At 42.9% G+C, this 24,591-nt stretch overlaps 1 protein-coding gene across 7 annotated transcripts in view; it reads left to right on the top strand.

Moving 5' to 3' along the window:
- pard3ab (par-3 family cell polarity regulator alpha, b) overlaps positions 1-24,591 on the top strand; it is a 283,974-nt gene that overhangs the window by 202,146 nt on the left and 57,237 nt on the right. For all 7 annotated transcript variants that reach the window (XR_008563780.2, XM_015956043.3, XM_015956044.3 and 4 more), the window contains one exon: positions 7,915-8,190. Coding sequence is in view for 6 of the 7 variants with exons in the window: in XM_015956043.3 (XP_015811529.3) it covers positions 7,915-8,190 (276 nt within the window). In the remaining variant the exon portion in view is untranslated. The remainder of the gene's footprint in view (positions 1-7,914; positions 8,191-24,591) is intronic.

A 24,591-nucleotide genomic window follows, 5' to 3' on the forward strand; every position in this document is an offset into this window, starting at 1 on the left:
CTAAAATAACACTTAACAGGATTAATGGAATGTCACTCAGACCCCCACTGCCCTCTGTGGCCCGAATACCGCATTTGCAACTTCAGTGTGGCGGGCTGCCACCTGTCGGAGCTGCCACACCTGGCCTTGCAGTCTGCATCCATCATGTGTCCTGCAAATTTTAGATCATGATCACAGCTGATTTGTTTGATGAACCGCTTCTGTAGACACTAAGGAAGGCTGGGGAGAATAAGGTGTTAAAAAAGAGAATGCACAGCAAGGAGATAGGTTTCATTTTTGGTTTGACCACAGAGAATTCACTCATTCACTGCCAATGACGACTAAAGTCGTCATTTTAAATCCAACCGTTCAATGCCAATGACGACAAAAGTCATCATTTGCATGTTTTTACTGCGTGGGCATCGGAATGAGCCCCCGCACCGTGAGAACAAACATCTCAGCTCCAAAGCCGATCTTCATCCACATACGTCACACGTCACGTGATCAGGAAGCAGAAAATCTATGTGTTAGGAGATCGTTTTGGGCCGCTGCTGTAAAAAAAGTGAGGTGCGAACTGGAAAAGCTTCTGCCGATCAGAATTCATTTACGGATTATGAAAGAATAGATAACACTCGAAATGCGCGGATTCTTCCTGATGTAAGAGGTGAGTCTCCACTTTGTTTTGGTTTTTTTGGCGTCAACATCATCCTAGCGCGCAACGTTCTGTCACTCTTAAAAAAACAGTAAAAACGGTGAGAAACGCTGGCAGCGAAGGGCTTTACCGATCAGGAAACGGCTGGCAGCGAATTAGTTAACAACAGACACTAGGGGGTGCTAAAAGCAAGTGTGCCTTTAACAAAATTTAACTATAAAAATAATTATTTGGAGCCTACAGATGCAAATTGAGACCTACAGTAACACCTGGAAATGCCTCTGAGGTTTAAATCGATTTTATTATTCGGGAAAACTCCCCATTTGTGTTTATGAAGGGGACAGGGCTTTAAACGCTCTCTGAGGTGGCCGCCAGGGGGCACTAGTTTGTTTCAGCTTGATTTTGCATGTCTTATTTCTGCGTGAAATCCAAACACAAGCAGAAAAAGTCAAACAAGAACTAAACTTCATGTTTTGTAAATAATTGTAGAGAAATTCACCAAAACCTGTTTTATGTTAAACAGCGACCCAGTTAGTAGCTTTAGAGTTCTGCTCATCAAAGCTTCAGGAGGACACCTCTGCACCTCGCTGCCAGTCATATTGATCACCCGAAGCCAGAGGCCAGAGTTAATTCAGCTCTGATTCACTGGATGAATAGATTTTCTTATAAGTTGAAGACTGAGGTCTGAAAGTCCCAACAAACTTCGGCCCCTCTCTGTTTTCATCTAGAAGTATAATAAAGGGATGAAACGAGAACATTACCTGGAAATTAGTTTTTATCTGGTGTTTTTTGAAGCAGAGGTAGGGAAGAGGTGTCTCAGGTGTGTCCTGCAGACCCAGGACAGAGGGACTACTTCTATAGGCTGACCTGGGAATGGAGGAGCTGGTAGGAGTGGGTGGAGAGAGAGGACGGCTTTGCTACGAGATGCTGATGATGGTGATAGAGAACTATCTCATTCAGAAATGTTGGATTGGTTAAGATGATGTTGCAGGACACCAACAACTTCTTCAAAGCTTTTCTTGGAGGACTCCCAAGTGTTCCCAGGCCATCTGAAAGATGCCGTCCCATTCATTAGTCCAGGGTCGATCTAGGCCCGGAGCCAAGTCAGCACGCCCAGAGACTCCGCCCCCAATTTTCTCAATTATATTCTGTGATTATTGGTATTCTTCGCCATAAATATAATAACAACACCAAAGCTGGCTGTGGATCATCTTATTGTTGGGTTAGGATTGATTTTTTTTAAGGCTTCGTGTTGCAGATCAGATAGTCGTATCGCCTTCATATAAATGTTGTTACTTTCCTGCTTGGGCAAAAGTGTAAAATCATAGTTTTTGGTGAACGCGTTCCACAGGACCCTCTGAGAAGTTGATTCAGCACAAACGTTGGGCGCTGCAGCGGTTGGAGCCGTAGCCATCTGTGGACTAAATCAAACCATCCTTCAACTCGTGTAATTGTTTTATGAAGTCGCCTTGTGTCTCGACATTTGGCTTGTTGTTTTATGTGAAGTCATTTTTCTCAGTGAACTCTTTATGACCTTCACACCTGCTCGTGTCCACAGATCTGGCTCAGGATCGTTAGCCTCACAAACGTTCGTTTAGCTTCTACGTCTTTTTATTCTCTAAAAATGTCCTTGTGGGGTTTTTTGTCGTGAAAGTGGCTGAAATCCTTAAAATGTCTAAACAGACTTGTTATCAGTGCAGAAGGACTCGAGCAGACATGTTATCCTGCTGGACCTTTTCCCTTCTGGTACTTCCTGCCTTTCACACTGGTCTATCACTTGTGTCACCGTTGCTGCTAAAAGGGACATTTTTTAACACGCTGAATACAATAGCACATAATGGACCATTGTTCTGGCTTGATGTGGTAGAAAGGTCACTCGTCAAATACATTTCTTCCACCATAATGTCCCATCCTGCCATTTCTATACCCATTTATACACTGTCTCCTTCTCAATCGCCCCTTTTCTTCTTTATCCTCACTTATTCAAAATAATTTACACTTCATCTGTCATCAAGCTTGGTTCTTAACAGGAAAACGGGAGTTTCCTTTAGTATTTTGGCACTGAGGAGGTCATGATTAGTCATATCAGGCTTTTCCTTTCTGTTCTGTTTCCATTATCTGGTTGCTGCTTCATCTTTTTAGAGTCGCAGGAAACAGAGATGGACTCTGTTGACACTTTTATGTGTACAATAATTAATTTAGTGACTTATGAACCCTTTGGATGTCGATTTGATGCCTAAACGTGACACTTTTTCTTTCAAGTATTCAGAAAAAGTTTGTAAATGTAACTAAAGAACAAAAGTTTAAAAAATTAGAAAACTTTTAAGGGTAAAAGGTTTTCACATTAAGTGTAAAAAAATGTAAAGAATTCAACAAAAACATTAAGAAAAAAATGTAAAACTTGTTTAAATGTTTAGAAAAACAGTAAATAACAAAAGGAATTTAAAAAGTGAAAAAAAGAGAAAGGATCAAATGAAACAGATGGAAATAAATAAAAAAGGAATTGGAAATTGAATAAAAATAAAGAGGTTAATACAATTTTGGAAATAACATTTTATTAAAAAAACTAAAATATTAAACTCGAAAGTAAAGAAAATTTTTATTTTACAAGTTTTAAAATGTTTCCAAAGCAAAAGTAAATAAGGATGTATAATCAGAAATATTTTAGAAAAGTAATAAAGAAATAAAATTGTCCCTTGCTGCCTGTAGATCCTCCACCAGGGGCCAGCAGACATATATAGAACAGGATATGGCAGGTTTCTGATGAAGGTACTGATCCACATGCTCTGTCTGGAGGCTTTAAGGCCAGAAGTGTGTTTGTTGATTTGGGATGAAAGTATTCCAGTCAGCTTCCAAACCCCTTTTTCTGCTATCAAATTCCACTACCTCCGCTCCGCTCCGCTGCGGTCCGCCCCCGCCTTCCGCAGCCGCTCGCTTCCGAACTCAATTTTTACTGGTACGCGCTCTACAACGGCTCCGCTCCGGTGCGGAGACCTGAGGTGGGCAAACAAGCATGGGCGGGATTTTCAAGATCTTGCGATACAGTCCGAGCAATAAACGCGGAAGTTAGATCCAAACACCCGTTGTGTGGGAGAATCATCGGCATGAACTGTTTAATCTGCCCATCATTTGTGTAGAGATCAGCAGTGTTTGGATCAACAAAGTGTGACTACTTTGATAGTGGAAACTGTATTCATGGCTTATTTTTGTGCATTTAAAGTTCAGCCGCCATTGATAGTTGTTAAAAGTTGTTAAACCTGTGCATATGAAACAAAAAACGCTTTTCGTTTATCGATTTATTGTGAAAAACAGAAGTTGTGCTTGCTCCTTTTCCTGTTGGGCGGTTGTGATTTCTGTCCATTGACTGCGGAGGTGCTCCGGCGTCCGGCGAAAATAGGATCGATTCTATTTTTGCCGGACGCCCGAACAGAGGGCGGCGCACGGCGCCGCACTGCCGGAGCACGGCCGCAGTAGTGGAATTGCTCTGATTGACTACAACGGGACCGATTTTGCTCCGGCGTTCGTGTCGGAGCGGAGCGGAGGTAGTGGAATTTGGGGGTTAGTTTTCCGCCTGTTTAAAGCAACACTAAACAGCTTCCAGCTTCTCCGCCCTACTGGTTGAAAGTGGAATTACATCTGCCATAGTAGCCTGCTGTAGCTAGTGCTAGCAATGAGCTAATGCTAACATAAGCCAGCTGATACTAAATAAGCCAAGAAGTTAAACGATCCACACTGCTGGACAAAAAATATTAATCCTTACAAGTCCAGTAGCAACAAAGCCAGGTCACCATCAGTGTGCAATTTTGTAGCCTCCTGTAGCTCCCTCACGCTAGTGTCAGTTGCTTCACTGCCAAAGACATTACTCTCCTACTTTTACTTTCAGGCTCTGCCATGATGCCAAATAAAAAGCAAACTTCTGTTTTTCTTCTTCTTGTGTTTATTGACGGTTGGCGAACAGAAAAAGCTAACTGCCAGCCAGAAAATAGCTAACAGCTATCAAGCAGGTAAAGAGCGCCCCCTAGAGAATCTACCCAGTCCACAACACTGTTGAGCGCAATCCCATGTGAAGTTAGTTTAATTTATGTGTATGTTTATTTATTTGGCAGACGCTTTTATTCAAAGCGACTTACAATTTATAACTTATAGGGCATGTTGTGATCTGTGGGGGAAACCGGAGTACCCGGAGGAAGCCAGGTACCTAAGTTATACCTATGCAAACACTGAAACTCGCATTTAAAGGGAAAGGTTAAAGTATAAGAAACTGCTAAGTGCTGCTTTAAGACGTAAAAGAGAAAGAAGCCATTAGACGTCATTTATCGCTGCAGTTGTTTGGTGAGAAAGCCAGTCTGGCTGGAAAAGGCCCATCCTGGTTGGAGGCCAGGCTGGATTGGTTTGTCTGGTCTTATCTTATCAGCTTGTGTGAGTGTGTGTGTGTCTGTGTGTGTGCAGTCAGTAGCAGCTCCTGCTGATGAAGAACAGTTCCTCTCTGGGTTTAAAGATAGATCCCTCAAGGGTCCTGCTTCCTTCTGCGCTATTAGATAATTGCTGAGTCCACACAAGGTGAAGGCGCTGCATTGCAAATCCACAGCTTGGAACTGGAGTTAAGTTGTTGAACTTTCACACACTGTTTAAGTATTTCCCATATTCCCGTTTTCTCCTCTGAGCTTCCCCCGTTTGTTCCCCTTCGCCCATGAGCTGTACAGGAGCAGAGCAGTCTGGTAATTGGTAGTTGTGCAGCTCTGATAATTGAAAAGACTCTAATTGCAGGGTTCTGCGATAAGTAGTGAATATGGTTGTAGCTCGTCATTCACAGAGATAACGCCCCCGAGGACAAACGGTGAGACGGAGACATGTCGGCAGTGTACGGGTTCAAGGCTGAGTTTAAAACGACCTTCCTATGTGCTGCATGTTAGCAGGACGAGACGCTAATCCACACCATTTGTTATTATCCACTGGGGGGAATGTAAACACCAGACTCCGCAGCTTCTCTCTGCTTTAATGGAAAGTTAAAAATGCACAATAAACAGTCAGATGTTGCAGCGGTCTGGTGTTTTGTTAATGTGACAACTGAGATTTATAATATCTCACATCTCCACGGTGCAGAAACCAGAATGCAGCTCGTTACTCTTGCAGCATTATTTTTTTCCTGCCAGCTCGCTCATCTGTTCAGTCCTGTTGGCTTTTTGTTTTGGTCTAAAGCAGCAGGATGCTGCCACTGTTGGCTGCCATTGGAAAACTTTACAAGAACTCAGCCTGAAACGTTGACGCTTGAGCGGTTTGTGCGACTGTCATGCAAACGTCCTCGTCTCAGTTTAGTCTCAAATCATCTCACTTAAAGTTGGAGTAAGAGATGTTTTTCTGCAGCATCTTTGCAATATTGCTTGAAAAGCTCTTCATACACCAATGGTGACCAATAAATCAAATTTTTAGTCAGGAAAGGGGAAATTTTGATCACTTCTGAAAAATACAATTCTGAAAAAACCTCATCCAATCAGTGTGAATGTCCCGTCCTTATTGATTGCATCGTGATCCATCAAACTGCTCTCTGCACATTCCTCTTTTTGTGCACGAATCAGGAAGCAACTGAACAGGAAGTGAAGCTAGAGCTGGGCTGCCTATATTAGCTAGCATGCTAAGCTGTTGTACGATTACGTAGCCTGAGCGGGAGTATCATAGGGGGTTTCCAGTGAGCCCAGACCTCCCTTGGGTCCCGCTTAGATGTGGTACATTAGGAATTGTTGCATAAAGGCGGCCATCATTGGTGGTTTGACAGGATCCGTTGCATCCAGCATTCTCCTGAATTCTGGAGGCGTGGCTTAGAGGGTGGCCTGTAAAAAGGGGGGTGGACCATTGAACTGTGTTTTTACCTTTGTTTCTTAAAATGTAACACAACAGAGCAACTTTTCCAGGAACACCTATCTTACCTTTGAAAATGTGTCTTAATTTATTCACAATTCATGGTTTATTCTAACGATGGTTTGATGCACTATTTCTGTAATTGTTTGGTTAAACAAACACATAAAGTTGTAGATCCTTGAAAACAGGCACAGTGTTGTAATTCTGAAATATAAACTCAACAGTCAGATGGGTCTGCTGCTCCTCCCTGAGCGTGCTCATAGAAGCCGTAAACACGTGTCGAGCAACCGACGCGTCTCACGCGGAGGCTCCATTATTAACCAGAGCATCGCCTTGCAGATAAAGGAGCGACACGGTGGATCCATGTTGCCAGTCTGCACGACGGCTCCCAGTCTGACTCCTGTAAGCCAGTCAGAAATAATAAACTGTTGTTCTCATAAAGCTGTGCTTATCAGAAAAATGTGGTCCACCTCAGCCAGCACTGGAGCTGGATGTCGTCTCTTCCTGTTTCTGCTGTTTTCTCCTCACGAGGCCCTAATTGGAATCCAGCTACCTGCACACAGGTAGGAACTGGTGGTGAGAAAAGAGTCAGTCACCTTGGTTTAGATGGTGTTTCAGGGATGGAAAAACCTGCATGTACATGCCAGTTTAGGTGTAAAATGGTAAACTACCTGACCTGCATGTGGAGTGAAACCTGGGGTATTATTTCTTTTGGGTTCATCAACTCAAAGTGAGTTTTTCTAGAAGAAACCATTTTTGCTCTGGACAGATTTATGTCATAAAAGAACAAAACATCTGACATGTTGATGTTCTTTCACTTTTCATATGAGGAATAAATGTGATTTTGTTTTGAATTTAGATTTAATCCTGAACATCTTGTGTTAAATTCAGAGATGCACGGATTCTGGTTCTAAGAGCCGATGCCCGTTTCTTATTTTAGTACAGTTGCCCATTCCAGCCAATTCCAGTTTATCTAAAAGAGCTCAGCTGTACAGAAAACAACTAAAGCCTTCACACTAAGATCTGTTATTGGTGTCATCAGTAACACTTACCAATGGTAAGTTCATAGACATGGAGGAATGTTGGATTGTTTGTCATAACTTGGCATTCTGTGGATTCATAAATAAAATAAAAAACTATGGTGGTCCTGAAGGTTCAACAAAATCTAAAAGCCACAATGACAAATGCAACAGCTCATGTTAGAAGCTGTGGTCACGCTGACCTAACGCTAGGACTAACCGTTTGCTAACATCTTCATTCTGCCAACAGCATATGGGACCTGGTTGCTTTGGTGTTCAGCTTCTTGGACAGGTCTCGAGTTTTGGGGGATCTGATAAGGAAATATGGACATTTTAGCACTAAATTGCTGCATTTTTTTCTAATAAATTTTACATTTTTGCTAACATCTGTTTTTTCCTTCCCATTAGGATCCAAGCCAAGACCCGTGAGCTGAGGGAGCGTCAGGCCCGGGAACGGGACTACGCTGAGATTCTCGACGTCAGTCAAACGCCGGAGAGATCCTCTGAGGAGGACCACTCCTACTCTGGACTCAACCCCCTGAACAGTTCTGTAGACAGCGGCCACAGCCAGCCACACAGCCCTCGTGATGACTACCCCCACATCCAGCACCAGCGCCAGCACTCCGACAGCGTCTACATCCAAATCAGCAAGGCCCGCAACGACCGCCCCCCATCCACAGACAGGTAGGGCTGCTTTTAACGCTTTTTTGTACACAAGTTTGCCTAGAGGTCAGCGGCATGGGTCAACGCCCGCGTCAGGCTTTTGTGGTTCTTATTTCTTCTCGTGAAAAAACAAGACGTCCTTTCCCTCTAGACCAGCTGACAGGCTGCCAATCACCTCTAATTTCAAGTCTGGTGGTATTTACCTACAAAGATCCATTTGGGCCTTATCCTGCCTCTCCTTCACAGCTGATGTGACCCTGAAGCAGCATTATAGCAGGCAGGATATCACACCTGAGAAGGAAATAATCACAGCAACAGAAGGCTGGCGGTAAATGTCAGCTGTGAGACGCCTCGCGCTCCTCTCGTGGGTGGGGGGTGGGGGGTTGGGTGAATGGAGACCTTTGAATATCCGTCTCCTGTGACCTTTCCACCTCTTTTCTTCCCATCTCCAGTTCCCTTGTTGATTCCACCTTAATGCAACCTTTTCACTCTGCTGAACTCCCTTCACTGTTTATCTTTGCATGTGAAGTTTGACCTGCGCTGCTTGTCACCTATAGATTGACAGCTGTCACTCTGGTCAGAATCATCCCCGCCAGACTTGTGGGAAACTCATCTCTTCCACCTCGGTTCTGTTAGTTCTGCGGAATATCTAAACGTAAAGATCCGGCGCTGAAATCCTGCTGCAGTTCTCTGCACTGCAGAGCTCGGCCCTCCTCTGATCAATGGAGGGAGAGATTTGCATCCCAGAGATGGATCTGGGGAACATGAAACCAGTGGAGGAGCCCTACTGGAGTGTAGAGTCGTACAAGCACGGCTGAATGAATGGGTCTGACTGTTTTTAACGTATTCCCAAACGGCCCCAGGCTGCAGGTAAAGTGTGCTGTAGCTCACATCGATTCATAATTCATTCCTCTGCTGTTGTCCTCCTCCCTGATGTGGAGAGCTGCTCAGATGATAAACCAGCATTACAGATAGCAGGTCTTATTTAATTAGGCGACAGGACTGGAGTGCAGACTGTGATCAACGTCCTGTAGAAAAAAAATCCATTTTGCTCATTTACCACAGAATAAAACTCCCCCCTTACCCCACGTAATAGAATTATTGTCAGCTGTAAGCCTCTTTGGGGCGAGTAAGCTGATAACAAGTTAATGAAAAGCTTTAAAATTATTTTACTTTTTAATCTTTACGGCCACTGATCAAGGAGAATATGTATTAAGCTCATTTTTCTCTGTTTTGTGTGATTTTAAATCTGAATTTAGACTACATTTGACTTTGTTGTCGAGGTTTTTGGAGCTTGTGGATTTTATTCCCTTTAGAACGGTTTGAAAAATCCAACAAGAGGAAGTATTAAATGAAACTTTAAAGGGAACTCCATCCAAACCATTCAGTTTAAATCAAACAGCTTCTGGTCTTAAATCCTCCCGATGGAGCGTCAGGATTAGTACCTTCATCATAAACCATGTCACATATATGTGTCTGCTGCCCCCTGGTGGAGGAACTACAGATGGAAAGGAACAGTTGTATTCCTCTAATAAAGTTAATTTATGTTTAGTAAACTATTTTTTTAATTATTTAATATTTTATTCTTTAAAGCCTAAAAGAATTATCTCACCATTTCTAAACCCTTCTATGCTGTATTATCCCGGGGCTAATGGTAATTATAAAGAAAATAGAAAACAATAAACTAAATAACTAGCTCCATCTAGTCCTCCGTTGGGTTTTCCTAATAAAATATTCCACCTTTTCTTCCTGCAACAGATTTTATAGCTTTAACTTTGCATGACTGCAACACATAAATGTGACCTAATGGTCTCTGCTTGACAACTTATTTAATTTTAAAACTAAAATAACTATTTGATTTAAATTATTATTACATTAATCAGTCATGCATTTGCTAATGATAATCTAATGTTTCAGACCTGTAATAATGGAGGCCCTCCAGACATTTCAAACCTTTCCAATGTCCTTCAGAGACATTATTATTTTATATGATTGTGTTATAACAGAGAAATTATGTTTAATATAATAATATGTTTCCTTTTGTTAATGTTAAAATCACTTTGTAGTTCGCCTCTGGCTCAGAATGTGTTCACATCTTTTCCAGCCTGAATAATTCATTTGTCCATAAACCTCGTGTGTTTGCCTCCTGTGGTGGATAACACACACGCGCACACACACACCCCTCCCAGCTGACCGCACCGCCCTAAACTCTCACCTCATGCTGGAGAGTTTTAACACAGAAGCTAAAACTTCTTTTAGATATTAGGTTTCCTTCACATATCTCACAAACTTAAGAAAAACACTTTCTTGGGGAACCAGGAAGTGTGTTTCCTGTTTCCTGTCGGCCCCCTGCTGAACAGGAAGTGAGCCAGAACCTGCGCAGGAGGCTAAAAGTCTCTGCTAAGTGTTTGTTTTAGTGGGATTTGAGTGGCAGTGTCAACTGATATCGGAGTTTCAGGATTGTGGAGATTTGATCAAAGCAATAACAAACTGAGAGCGAAGGAAAATGTTATTCCTCTCCCACGCTAACGGCTCTCTGTTTAAATGACAGCTAGGCTGTAATTAGCTGGAATAGAAACACAACAGCGCTGCTGTTTACTGTGTAAACCACAGGAACATCTCTGTTTGCACTTTAAATCCTCGGATCCCAACCCGATGTGGATTTATCCGATGCTCCTGGACGCCTGAATACCAATTCCATCTGATTCTAGTTTATATTTAAGAACTATTCATCCACTTCCTGTTGACTAAATGATTCTAGTCAAAATGTTAACTCGAAAATTTCAGATTAATTAGTGCTTGGTGAGGATTTTTGAGTTTTGGGTTTGCTGATCACAGATTAAGCTAACTATTCTGATACCCATGGGTTTTCTGTGCATTTATAACACCATGCTAGCCTGACAAGCCATCCTATATATGCAGGGTTTTTCCTGGCTCAAACTGAGGCAGAGGGGGTACCATCCTGACCACGCACCAGCACATGCATACTCTGTGCATTCAACTACCTCACTTTTTTAAAGGCCAAATATTTTTTTCGTTAAATGTTCTAATCTAAGCTTCTGCTGATTAATAGAATATTCTATTTGACAACGTTTCAAGTGAAACAAAACTGGTTTGCTGCTAAAAAATATGAAATAAAACAACAAAATTATATTATAAAAGGCTCAATAATATGCATTAGATTGGTGTTTACTTCCCTTTTTCCCATCTGATATTTATAGTTAAAAATATTTTTAAATATTTGACCTACATTTCAGTAACATTTTAGGGTTGTATTAATAACACTCATCTTAGTCAAAATAACACATAAATATATCCATCCATCCGTTGTCTGAACCCGCTTGTCCATGTAGCTGCAGCGGTTCTGATCCGTAGCGCTGCAGGATGCAGAATAAACAGGATGGTGGGGAGTTTTCATCCGCTTGTAGAGTTTAGTCTTTCTTAGTTTTACGATCATCATATATTTTTCTGTGCGCCACTTGATCGTGAGACTGCTACCTGTTAGCTTTAGCCAATCTGTGTGTAGCTGCACTTTTGATCCCAAACTTTGGACCGGTTTTGCCTTTGCTGGTTCCTTTATTTTCCTACACTGCATCCAGATGACCACTCTGTGCGCCAGTACAAAGCATTTTTCTTACTGTGGCAAGTAAGAAATTAAGGATACAAATATTGTAACAACACCACCCTGAATTAAACACCCACCCTGTGGGATGGCGAGATGGAGCAGCAGGTGGGCCAGTGCACCACCGATGCCGTCAAACGCTCCGCTACTCTGGGTGGCTCCACTGCGAGCAAAGCTGAATGGAATAGCGGCTCTCAGCACACAGACGGGCAGCCACACTGCAAAGAAACAAACGGGCATGGTCCCCCTGGATCAGTACAACTCTCCCCAATCAGAGGCAAAGACTTACGGTCGTAGCACGGCTGAGTCAGATCAGAGAACTGATTAGGAGTACCTGGGTGCAGTTTAACGCTGTAACAGCATATGCAGCTCCAGCCTGCGATCACACGATACAAAACACATTAAGATGGAGCAACGAGCTTTAGCTAATGCCACACAAGCAACACAGGAGGGCGAGTACTTACAATCGCTGCTTGTAGTTGGAGTCTCAACACCCACTAGCACCCGAGGTGTCACACAAGAGCTGTCCTGCTGGAGGAGCAAACAGCTGCCTTTTATTGGATGGCTCGCACCGACCTGTTATCCGTCTAATGCGCGCCACCTGCCTCTTTATTGAGATGGGACCAGACCGGATCTGTCTGTCCCGTCACATTACACATAACTTACTTTTGTTCAATAAAGTTCTGGGGAAAATAGTAATTCAAAGATGTTGCACCAGTGCTACGTTTAAAAATAGACAGACACGCACAGACAGTTTTTATCGTTGCACTGTACAGCCCTGCTCTGATATGGAAGAGCCTGGGGGGAAATCAGGACGTCAATAGCACCAACCATAGATATGTAACTAGCGAGTAAAGCAATTATTGATCTTTTTCTGCAGCTGTTTTAGAGCTTTTCGGTGCGCCACTGCTGATACAGCGCTCCTGTAGTGGCGCAACGCTGCAACTGCAGTTAAAATAATATCCATATAGCTGGGGGCAGAGTGAAATCAGGCTGGGGCGGCACTAAATTAGCTGGAGGCGGCCGCCACGCAAATTTGATCGCAGGAAAAACCCTGATACGTGAATATATCGTCTGGCCATGACCCGTACAGTATTGGGGCAGGATCTACGGTTGTCTTTCAAACTGTCTGCATGCTATTGGACAACAATGTGATGTACTCCACGCTACGAATGTCCGTCAACAGGGCTGTCCGCCAAACACTGTCAAAGAAGACACAAATACATCCTTTTTCTAAATAAAGGACTTAAGTACCTCTATCTGCTCTTGACCAAATAGTCCAAAATTGATGCCAAAGTCTTATTTATGCTCAGTCACAGTAACATCCTGCCCACCAAACCAAAAGAGCTCTGTGATTGGCCCACCAACTTGGCTGTGACTGTGTCGGTTCTAATAAAGCGTGGCTAGACTGACATGCAGAGCAAAATCATTTTTATTCTGCTACTGTCCATCTAGATTTCCAGGCTAACTCAATACTGCTATACATAAACAATAAAAATTAAATAAAATTTAGGCTGTAAAGCCTTGCTGCTAGTTCTACTGTTTGTAGATTGTTCTAATATTGTAAGGATATTTTTGAGACATTTTCTTCACAAATTTTTTGTTTTTTTGATATTATCTTCAGTTTCTTCACACGTTCAATCCGATTTCATAAAGTATCTTTAGAGGACTTTAGTGATTTTAGCCTTAGACCAAAGCAAAGTGCAACATTAATCAGATTTATGAATCTGGCTGTAAAAAGTAACCAACGAGATATTTAATCACTCAGTAAAACGGACCGATTTGTAGATTGATCCTCATTTCGTTTGGGGTTTTTGTCTTTATTTTTTATAAACTATCTCTTAAGACAGCCTCTTAAAAAACAATAGCTGTTAGCTGTCTTATGCTAACATGTGCTAGTAATGCTAACATCATGCTACAGCTAATCTACAGCTAATCTCTGTAAATTGCAGACTCACTGTTGGAACATTCCAACAGGCTGAAGCTAAAATGTTTTCATAAATACGCACTCAGATAGATGATCAGGCGCAGTGTGTGTCACATCTAAAACGGTCCGGGCGGAAACATGTTTGCTGTTCTCTTGTGACAATTCTGCAATTCTTCTGCTTTGACAGATCGTTGACACATTCTAATTCTAATTCTGTATTTTATATCACCACTTCTGGTTTTAAGTCCTAAAAAGGGAAGAAATGTTAAAAACCACGCAGCTACGCTGATGAAGATGGAAGTTAAACGAACTCTGAAATGGGTTTTTGTGTTTTTGCAGCCTTATCTTCTGTGTTTATATAGATATTTGTTCAGGAGTTTAAATGAGCTTTGTTCTACCTCAGCTAATCTAAATAATAACATGTTGGAGCCAAACTATGACATTGATTTAAATTTGATGAATGACCACTTCCTGTAGTTGTTATCGTCATCTTGATCCTTCTGTAGCTTGTTATCCAAACTTGTCCTGGTCAGGAGGAAATTTGTCACCAACCTTTGCTCCGAACACGAAACCCTGATGAGAAAAGCAGAAACCTCCAGCCTCCCAGTTCCTGCCGGAGCCGTAAAGCCTGCAATCGCCTCCCTCGCAGCTGCAAAAATATCCAGTGGAATTCATTTTTAATTGCCCCCTTCTTCCTTCAAACGTTGTGCCGTCACAATTTTCTACTTAACAGCAGCAGTTCGAAAACACAACCCGCAAGGAGCTTCATACGGACCCATGGGAGCAGTTTGTCGTTTCCTTCGCTTTACGGAGCATGACCATGTGGTCCGGCGGGCTTGGGGAAAAACCTGGAACAACATCCAGCTCCCGACGTCTGTTCTGTCGCATTTAACTCTTGGAATTGTGTTTCTTTCCCAAAAATGTGTCTAATTTATGTTCAAACAACACATTAAAGTGGAAGATTGGTTTCTCCAGAGACACTCGAGGCTTTGGTTGTGTTACCTTGTGGTTTTTGTGAGTAGGTGGAGGATAATAATTCTGTTCTTGCTCCTGTTCTGATTGCATAACCTCACTGCTGATGAAATTCAGCAAAGTACTTCTTTGTATCGCGTAACCTAAAATAATCATTCTTTACCTTTAAAGGAGAAAAGTCACTAAACATGTGTGTTTTCTCCTGTGTTGGTGCAGAATGTTCTCCAGCACCTCCTGCATCTTCCTGAGCCGGTGCTGCTGAAGAGCCAAGAGAATTAGCTGCTATTGTTTTATTTCCCTCCCATTGACGAGGCAGCGGTGAATGCTGGGAAGGCTCGAGGGGATTTCGCTGTGATTTGATTCTCCGCGTTTCCCGAGGAGGCAGCGCTCTCTTATTGAATCGGCTCCATTACATTTCATCTCCACCGGGGGAATAAGGGGCCTCGCGCGGGGGTGGGGGGGGGGGTGGGGGGGGGGGGGTTGCATCACAAACAGCAGAAATGGCGACGCAGACAAACAAACACACAGCAGCCACCTCGCTGCTCTCCATACACTGCGCGTGTTTGCCATGCTGTTTGTATGTTCATGTGCACACGTGTGTGTTTGATGCGTGTGGGCGTGACGGTGACAGTTCAGCCATGTGTAGGAGTCGTGTGCAGAGAGACGGTAGTGGATACGGAGCTTCAGCATCCAATCAGACGTGTTGATGATGAAATGAAGCCCAGGTGGTCCTGTTGTCTGTTCATGCCTTCATACGTGCTCAGACACACACGCTACCCACACAGAGACCTGCTATGGCTCTCCTGCTTCACGCCAGGTTCATCAGTACAAACGTTTCTGTGAAAATATTCATCAAATCGGACCGAGAATGTAAATAATTGAGCTGTGAAACACAGAATTTTGACTCTGAGCCTCGTCTTTCATGTGAAAGGATGATCTATGAAGTGATGGAGACCAAAATCTGTTTATTGCACAACAATAACGCGTATTACAGGTGTTGATTCTCTCATTTAGAACACAGCATCGCATTCATTTAACACATCTGACTCATTCCTGATCACGTCTTTCCTGTTTACGTGTCCCTGGGACGATCAGAGCGACTCGGCTCTCCTACTAGTTGTTTGGGTCGCGTTTGATTGTTTCAATGACGTGTTTCAGGCTCACTAGATGGATAGAAAAGCCTCTCAATAACATAAAGCTGCTTTAAATTAGCCTTTGTGTGTTTCTGAGAAAAGATTATTGAGCTGCTGCGTTTGCAGGCTGCAGGGATCTGTTTTAGGTCATGTTTGACATCAGATCAACTTCACTTATTACTGAGGTTGTCCCAATATCAGCATCAGGTATTGGTCCAACACTAGCAGGAGACAACAACAGCTAAAGTATGTTTGTGTATTTGTACAGCAGATCCTTTAATCATCCTATAGACCAGGGGTCGGCAACCTTTTCCCATCAGAGAGCCATTGTTACCCGTTTCCCACAGTAAAGAAAACACTGGGAGCAGCCGCGGCGTTGTGGGCGGGGCCTACCCTGAGACAGCCGAGAGCTGCTTTAACCGATCACAACAGGTGACAGCAACCAATACCATTCGCCCATGTACCTTAAAGTTATCGTTCAACAGAAGATAATAAATAAAACAGTTTGTATAAAATTGACCCAGAACGCACATCGCGGAGGTAGCTACACCAATCAAGAAAAGATTCCCATCAGAACATCTGAGCTGGACACTGAGCTCCGCGCAGCTCGCCATCAGCACATGCGTAAGGTGGGCAGCGAGCTGAAGATGTGGAGATCGGGGGCTTGGAGCGCGTTGCAGAACAAGTGCCATGCGGGAAGGTTCCTCTCACTGAAGCAAACCCTGTCTCTCAGAGAGACTTGTCACTTAGAAATTGTTCACTGATTATGAAACTTTGGCTGAATAGCGCTTGTTCCTGTCTCCAACGTGGGGACGCATCCATGAGCCTGTCTGAGGAAAAGTCCAGAAGCTCACATCCTCTTCAGTTCAGAAAGCTCCTATAGAGACATCTGATTACGCACAAGCAGATGACCTGTCAACCGTTGGACCTGTTCAGGTTTACGCAGACTGTCTTTACATTTAGAATTGGCACACAGATAAAAATGAATGCAATAAAATAAAATACATTTTAATTAAATATTCATTAATTATTTTACAAGCAGAGAGCCGCATCAGATGGATGAAAGAGCCGCATGCGGCTCCAGAGCTGCGGGTTGCCAACCCCTGCCATAAATCATTGCAGATCGTATAAAATGCTCTTGACTTAGTCATGTGACTCCACCGCTGATGCAGCGTCCTGTATGATATCGTGGGCACTTTAAGATCCCGGTTCTGACTTGGAGAGCCCTGCATGGAAAACCTCCATCAGTGGCCAATATAAATGTTCCCCTATTCTTTTGAGACTGTGTAAAAGCGACCACACCACCCACGTCGCTCATCACCCCACAGACTATCACCGACACATCCACTCCAATGAATGAAATGGGTGATTCACCGTGATCTCTCTAGAACAAGTGCACGTTTCAGGTCTGATGTTCAGCCGTTTCCATGTAATCACAAGGAGGTTTAGTTTGTCCCAGGTGCTTTAAATGCATCACAGCTCTAGTCTCTGTAATCACACCCATCTGGTCTGTTCTCTAGTCACAACTTTTGGCTCATTTTACATCCTGTTGGATCTTTTCAGAGCTACATGATTGTTGATCCCGGCAGAAGTTTCCCTGCCGTTTATCGGGATATCTGTGGAATAATTGGTCTGCTCCTTTGACTCTTTCCCCCTCATCTTCTCTGTGGCTCAGCTGCTGCGCTGTCTGGCATGAAATGTGCCAAAAAACTCTCCGTAAAAATGTTGGCGTTCTCTGCCGTGTGGAATATGGATGCGAGTTCTCACCACTTGCGGAGCGGGATGTCTCACTGCAGCGTCGGGAACATCTCTGCTCCAGGGTCGTCACGTCAACCTCAGACTGTCGGTGTGAAATCAGAACCCGGGCTTGGGACAGATTTTTGGTCTGCTGCCATCGGATTCAGCCTCTTAATTAAACGTTTACACCTCAGCCTGTATGTGTGAGAGTTACGTTATTAGATACGAGATAAGTTTATAAGCTCTTGTTGCATCACTTTAAACCCTCCTGCACTTTCAGGAAGTCAAACTGAAAGTGTTCCAACTGCACAATCAGGCCACGGTAGTTCAATTTGTTCTTTTGTTTGGATTTAGAAGCAAAACGTTCTCTGTTAATCATCTAGATCTCAAAATAAGTCCCTCAGATCAACGTAATGTGCTCAAATTTAAGATTTATTAGAAATTCTTAAATTTTTAAAAAATGTTTTCATGTAAACTGGATCCGTTCACTAATATTTATTTTAGTTTCAAGACCATTTTCTGCATTTAATAAGATGTTTGTTGTTTTATTTTAAATAGAATTCATAAAACACTGAGAGGATGAAAACAGCTGCAGGTTTGTGTTGAATTCTGTGACCAAAACGATGCATTTGGGTGTTTTTATAGTAAAAACATGGACTACGGGGCAGTTTGGGAATAAATAATAAAAATGAATTTGCTGTCCAACAGCTGAGGAGGTTCATCCTTTTTTTCCCACACAGATTTTTTTATTCTAAGTGAAGAAACATGATGAAGATGGTGGAACAAACCATCCCGAATCACATCTGTTGTTTAACCAAACTCCAACTTAAACTACTTTAAAACAGCTTCCTTTAATCAACGTGTCACATACCAACGATTATGTATCGGAGTGGAGCGTGAGACTCTGTCGGCCACCATCTGCTGCTGTAGTTTTTTTTTATAAACAGAACCGACCCGTTCTCTGACGTTTCTCTTCTCTGGATCAAATCCAACAGCTACAGACGCTCCGTGGATAGAGGAGGTGACGGCTCGCCGGATTTTCATGAGCGTGGATTGGAGAGGGATAGTTGGAAAACCAGACAAAAACAAGTTCTCCTTTTGGTTTTTAGATTAAAGAGAACATTTTATGTTCTAGTTTTGTCTGCTGAGCTTTCAAACGTGGACTAGATGGAACCTAAAACTACATTTACTCTGACAGTTTATGGCCCTAAATATGGATTGAGCTCATTTAACCTGTTTCAGGTACCAACTATCTCATTAGGCTAACGGCTAATACTAGCATTAGGAAAAATAAACAGCAACAAGACTTATTTATTCTCCAGAGTATTTGAGCTTTAAAAGTTTTCACATTATCAATGAATCTCAACACTGACTACAGGGAGTGCAGAATTATTAGGCAAGTTATATTTTTGAGGAATAATTTTATTATTGAACAACAACCATGTTCTCAATGAACCCAAACAACTCATTAATTTCAAAGCTGAATGTTTTTGAAAGTAGTTTTTAGTTTTAGCTATTTTAGGGGGATATCTGTGTGCAGGTGACTATTACTGTGCATAATTATTAGGCAACTTAACAAAAAACAAATATAAACCCATTTCAATTGTTTATTTTTTACCAGTGAAACTAATATAACATCTCCACATTCCCAAATATACATTTCTGACATTCAAAAACAAATCAGCGACCAATATAGCCACCTTTCTTTGCAAGGACCCTCAAAAGCCTGCCATCCATGGATTCTGTCATGTTTTGATCTGTTCACCATCAACATTGCGTGCAGCAGCAACCACAGCCTCCCAGACACTGTTCAGAGAGGTGTACTGTTTTCCCTCCTTGTAAATCTCACATTTGATGATGGACCACAGGTTCTCAATGGGGTTCAGATCAGGTGAACAAGGAGGCCATGTCATTAGTTTTTCTTCTTTTATACCCTTTCTTGCCAGCCACGCTGTGGAGGACTTGGACGCGTGTGATGGAGCATTGTCCTGCATGAAAATCATGTTTTTCTTGAAGGATGCAGATTTCTTCCTGTACCACTGCTTGAAGAAGGTGTCTTCCAGAAACTGGCAGTAGGACTGGGAGTTGAGCTGGACTCCATCCTCAACCCGAAAAGGCCCCACAAGCTCATCTTTGATGATACCAGCCCAAACCAGTACTCCACCTCCACCTTGCTGGCGTCTGAGTGGGACTGGAGCTCTCTGCCCTTTACCAATCCAGCCACGGGCCCATCCATCTGGCCCATCAAGACTCACTCTCATTTCATCAGTCCATAAAACCTTAGAAAAATCAGTCTTGAGATATTTCTTGGCCCAGTCTTGACGTTTCAGCTTGTGTGTCTTGTTCAGTGGTGGTCGTCTTTCAGCCTTTCTTACCGTGGCCATGTCTCTGAGTGTTGCACACCTTGTGCTTTTGGGCACTCCAGTGATGTTGCAGCTCTGAAATATGGCCAAACTGGTGGCAAGTGGCATCTTGGCAGCTGCATGCTTGACTTTTCTCAATTCATGGGCAGTTATTTTGCGCCTTGGTTTGTCCACACGCTTCTTGCGACTCTGTTGACTATTATGAATGAAACGCTTGATTGTTCGATGATCACGCTTCAGAAGCTTTTCAATTTTAAGACTGCTGCATCCCTCTGCAAGATATCTCACTATTTTTGACCTTTCTGAGCCTGTCAAGTCCTTCCTTTGACTCATTTTGCCAAAGGAAAGGAAGTTGCCTAATAATTATGCACACCTGATATAGGGTGTTGATGTCATTAGACCACACCCCTTCTCATTACAGAGATGCACATCACCTAATATGCTTAATTGGTAGTAGGCTTTCAAGCCTATACAGCTTGGAGTAAGACAACATGCATGAAGAGGATTATGTGGACCAAATACTCATTTGCCTAATAATTCTGCACTCCCTGTAATATTAATCACACCTTATCCTGGTTTTATTGTTTTTGCGTTAAACATCCGATGCTCGCCGGACGATCTTTGGTCGTAGACCTACATCACTGTAGGTTGATATGAGCATCATCCCAACATTTAACCAATAAGATTACTTGGAGCGGGGCTAATCTCGACCTTTCCAAAATCATACGTACGTGGACATATGAGACGCGTAGAACGCAGTACAGCCGAACCCTACATTTTCATTTTATTCTGTTTTTATTGTTTTATAAGTGAATAAGTAACCTTTTGTACTTAATGTGTTAAAACTTTAGCTCCTAACAAATATTAAACTGTTTATTCTCCTAGTTGAGACGGCTGATGTTTTTCATAAATAAGTTGTAGCTGGATCTAAATAAGAGAACTCCTCTGATGTGTTTTGTTGACTAATACCATGAGGAGGATTATGTCTCATATTTCAGTAATGACTATTGAAGCTGGAGACTACAAACATTTTAATGTCAGACGTCGTGCTGCGATCGCACTAAAAATTACCCCCCGATGGCTCCTAATCAGACGGAGGATTAGAGGTTTGATCTGAGCTGCATGAATATGAGCAGAAATCCAGGATTATACCCAAACGGCACGTGTGGGTCTGTTTTGGTTTTATTATAAGACTCTGCTTTATTTATTCATTATCTTAATGTTTTTGTATGAATTTAATATAACATAGTTTGTTTGTTTTTTAACAGAAACTTTTTATCCTATGTTTTTTGTTTGTTTATTTCTTTCAGGTTCTTACCTTTTGAAACTTTAGTTTACTTTAGAGCCCTGCACTGAAGCCCTAGGCCCTCGGGTCGGCCCGGCCCGACGGCCCTCGGGCCGGGCTTCGGGCCAACGACTGTGCAATTACCTCGGACACGGGCCGGGCCGGGCGCCTTTATTTTTAATCGAAATCATTAAAAAAATTAAAACACTTAAACACAGCAGTAGAGCCCTGCGCGGGACTGTTTTCTTCATCCCGCTCCTGCTGAATTTCTGACCATTACCGCCTGCAACCGCAAGGTGTGTGTTACACTCCCGCCCGCACCTGCAGCGTGCATGTCTACTCCCGCCCGCAACCGCAAAACTCGGAGAAATTATTACCTCACAATAAAAGAGATGTATTGAGTTTGCGTCCTCAACATGTCATTTTATAGGTTATCCGCTTTCACCGCGGCGCTGCGCTCCGTTTCAATCAGGCTGTACAGCAGGATTTCCCCTCGTAGCGATATTTTCTCTAACTCTGATTGCTTCATGCTATAGATCGTTGGAAAGCTGCTTTTATGTACTTTTAGGAACCATTGGAATTATTTGAATCTGATCCGCCATTCAAAAGTTATAAAACGGAGCATTTTGGATGACAAACTCAGCACGTCTCTGAATCTGTGTTGTGGTTTGTTGCGCTCAAGACAGGGAATCCCGGTGGCTACCGTAATGTATTGTATATGCACGGAAAGCCCCATTTTTAATCTTTTCAGCACTTTTGGAATTTTAATGATATCTTGAACTAGAGCAGGGATCGGCAACCTGCGGCTCTTCCATCCATCTGATGCGGCTCTCTGTGCTTGTAAAATAATGAATGGATATTTAAATAAAATGCTTTAAATTTTACTGAATTAATTTTATATCTGTAAGTCAATTCTATGTGAAGATTGTCTGCGTAAACCTGAACAGTTCCAACCCAGTCTTACTGTGAGACCGTGTTGGGTCACGCTTGTGCGTAATCATAGGCGCTCATGAGCTGAAGAGGATGTGAGATTCTGGGATTCTCCTCAGACGGCTCGTGGATGCGTCGCCACATTGGAGACAGGAACAAGCGCTATTCAGCCAAAGTTTCATAATCAGGGAACATTTTCTAAGTGACAAGTCTCTCTGAGAGACAGGGTTTGGAAAACACTCGCTTCAGTGGGAAGAAGTGTCATGTTCTGAGGTAATGATTTAACCCAAGACATGCAGAATCAACACACTGGAGCAGGATGTGAAAAAATACCAAACAAGAAGCTTCCCGCATGCGCTTCTGCGGCGCTCGGATCCTGCACGTCTTTTAACACATTGGTCAGGATTGAGGCACTTTGTTTTCATTTAGTTGGTTAAAAAAAAGTCGGGCTTGGGCTCGGGCCGGGCCAGAGAATCCTGAAAACCTTTTCGGGCCGGGTCGGGCTGGGGCTCCACCCCCTCGGGCCGGGCCGGACACGGGCTCAGATTTTAGGCCCGTGCAGGGCTCTAGTTTACTTCTCTGATTTCAACAAAATGTCTAAATGAAACTCTTTTCTTGCTGATTTGTTGTTTTTAGAATATTTAGTCACGCGTGCACGTCGTCCTTGTGCCGGGTTTGTCTCTTTCTCCTAATTTGGACCTGATTACTAAATGGTTAAGACAGATTTGTTTCTCCTTTAGACATTTTGTATTTTGTGTTTTATTTGTTCTCATCCTAGAACAAATTTGGTTTACCCAAACTGGCTTGAAAGAAAGTTAACTATGATCCATTTGATGAAATACAGGCCTGGAGCCACGCTACAATGTAAAAGCATGGTGTGACATCACCAAGATTCAGCAAATGAGGCAGGAGTGTGATTATACAGAACAAAAATATGTGGGAGGCAGTTCTCTAGGCCATGCACCTTCTCCTTATGTATCTCAGAAGGAGGCACTCAACTACAAAATTCCTGGAGCAACTTTGATACATATATATCTATATATATATATATATATATATATAGATAGATATAGATATAGATATAGATAGATAGATAGATAGATAGATAGATAGATAGATAGATAGATAGATAGATAGATAGATATAGATATATATAGATATAGATAGATAGATAGATAGATAGATATAGATATATATAGATAGATAGATAGATAGATAGATAGATAGATAGATAGATAGATAGATAGATAGATAGATAGATAGATAGATAGATAGATATAGATATATATATATAAAAATCCCGTCCTGAAGATGGCGCCCTTGGTCGGCTGCGTGTCTGCTCGGCTCCCGACCTTTTTTGTTTTTCTTTTCTATTTTTTGGTTTGTTTGATATATAGTGCTGTGTCTCTGCTGGCGTGTGATCGGGACTTCCTGCACTCGATCCGGTCTAGAATGGACAACCTCCAGTATTCTAATGTGGGACCCCCTTTTCCACCGCCGCTGGAGACTGACGCTAACCTAACTTTAGGGCCCCATGCTTTCCCACCGCCTCTGGAGACTGATATTAGCCAAGCCTTCGGGCTTGTGATGCCTGTTGGTTTGCCGCTGCCTCGGAGACCGTGGAGAAGGAAACGGGGGAAACGAGGCGGCTTCTTCGTTCAGCTCCGAAGGATCCGGTGCGGCGAGGCCATATCGGAGCTCTGCTCCGCGGCTGTGATGTGGCGGATCCAGCGTCATCTCAACCATGTTGGGCCGATCTCGCTGCTACCGGGAGCACACGGAGCTGAATGTTCCATGGATGCGTCTGAAACGAGGATGTCCTGCCGGCTGGGAGCTCTCGGAGCGGGGAGCTGCATGAGCGCGTGGGATGTGAGGATGATTCGCCAGCCGGGTGCCCACGCGCGTTTCGGCTGCTCTCGTTCTGGCCGGCGCATTCAGCGGGGAAGAAATCCCGCCAACCTCCTGTATGTTGCAAGATCTAATAGAAACGGACTTTCCCTACAATCGGATACTCAGTCGACTCGCTTTGCGCTGATCAACGCCAGATCGGTTGGAAATAAAACTTTTATTTTGAAGGAATTCTTCCAGAACAATAGCCTGGATGTTTTATGCGCCACTGAATCATGAATCACCCATGGGGATTCAGCCTCAATAGCTGAACTGCTACCTCCTGGATGCTCCTTCATTAACATTCCAAGAGCACATCGCAGGGGCGGAGGTCTTTTGACTATATTTAAATCAGATCTTATCTGCACACCGATTACCCCTCAATCAACTCCATTGTCCTTTGAATTGAGCGTATTTGAATTTGGTCCTTCTCCTACATTGTTATGTGCTCTCATTTACCGTCCACCACAATACAATAAGGATTTTCTAAATGAATTTGCAGCTTTTCTGACTGAAGTATCCTGTAGATACGGAAAAATACTCCTGCTTGGTGATTTTAATATTCA

This window comes from Nothobranchius furzeri, chromosome 11 (genome assembly GCF_043380555.1).
Source record: "Nothobranchius furzeri strain GRZ-AD chromosome 11, NfurGRZ-RIMD1, whole genome shotgun sequence".
In the NCBI taxonomy this organism is placed as follows: Eukaryota; Metazoa; Chordata; class Actinopteri; order Cyprinodontiformes; family Nothobranchiidae; genus Nothobranchius; species Nothobranchius furzeri.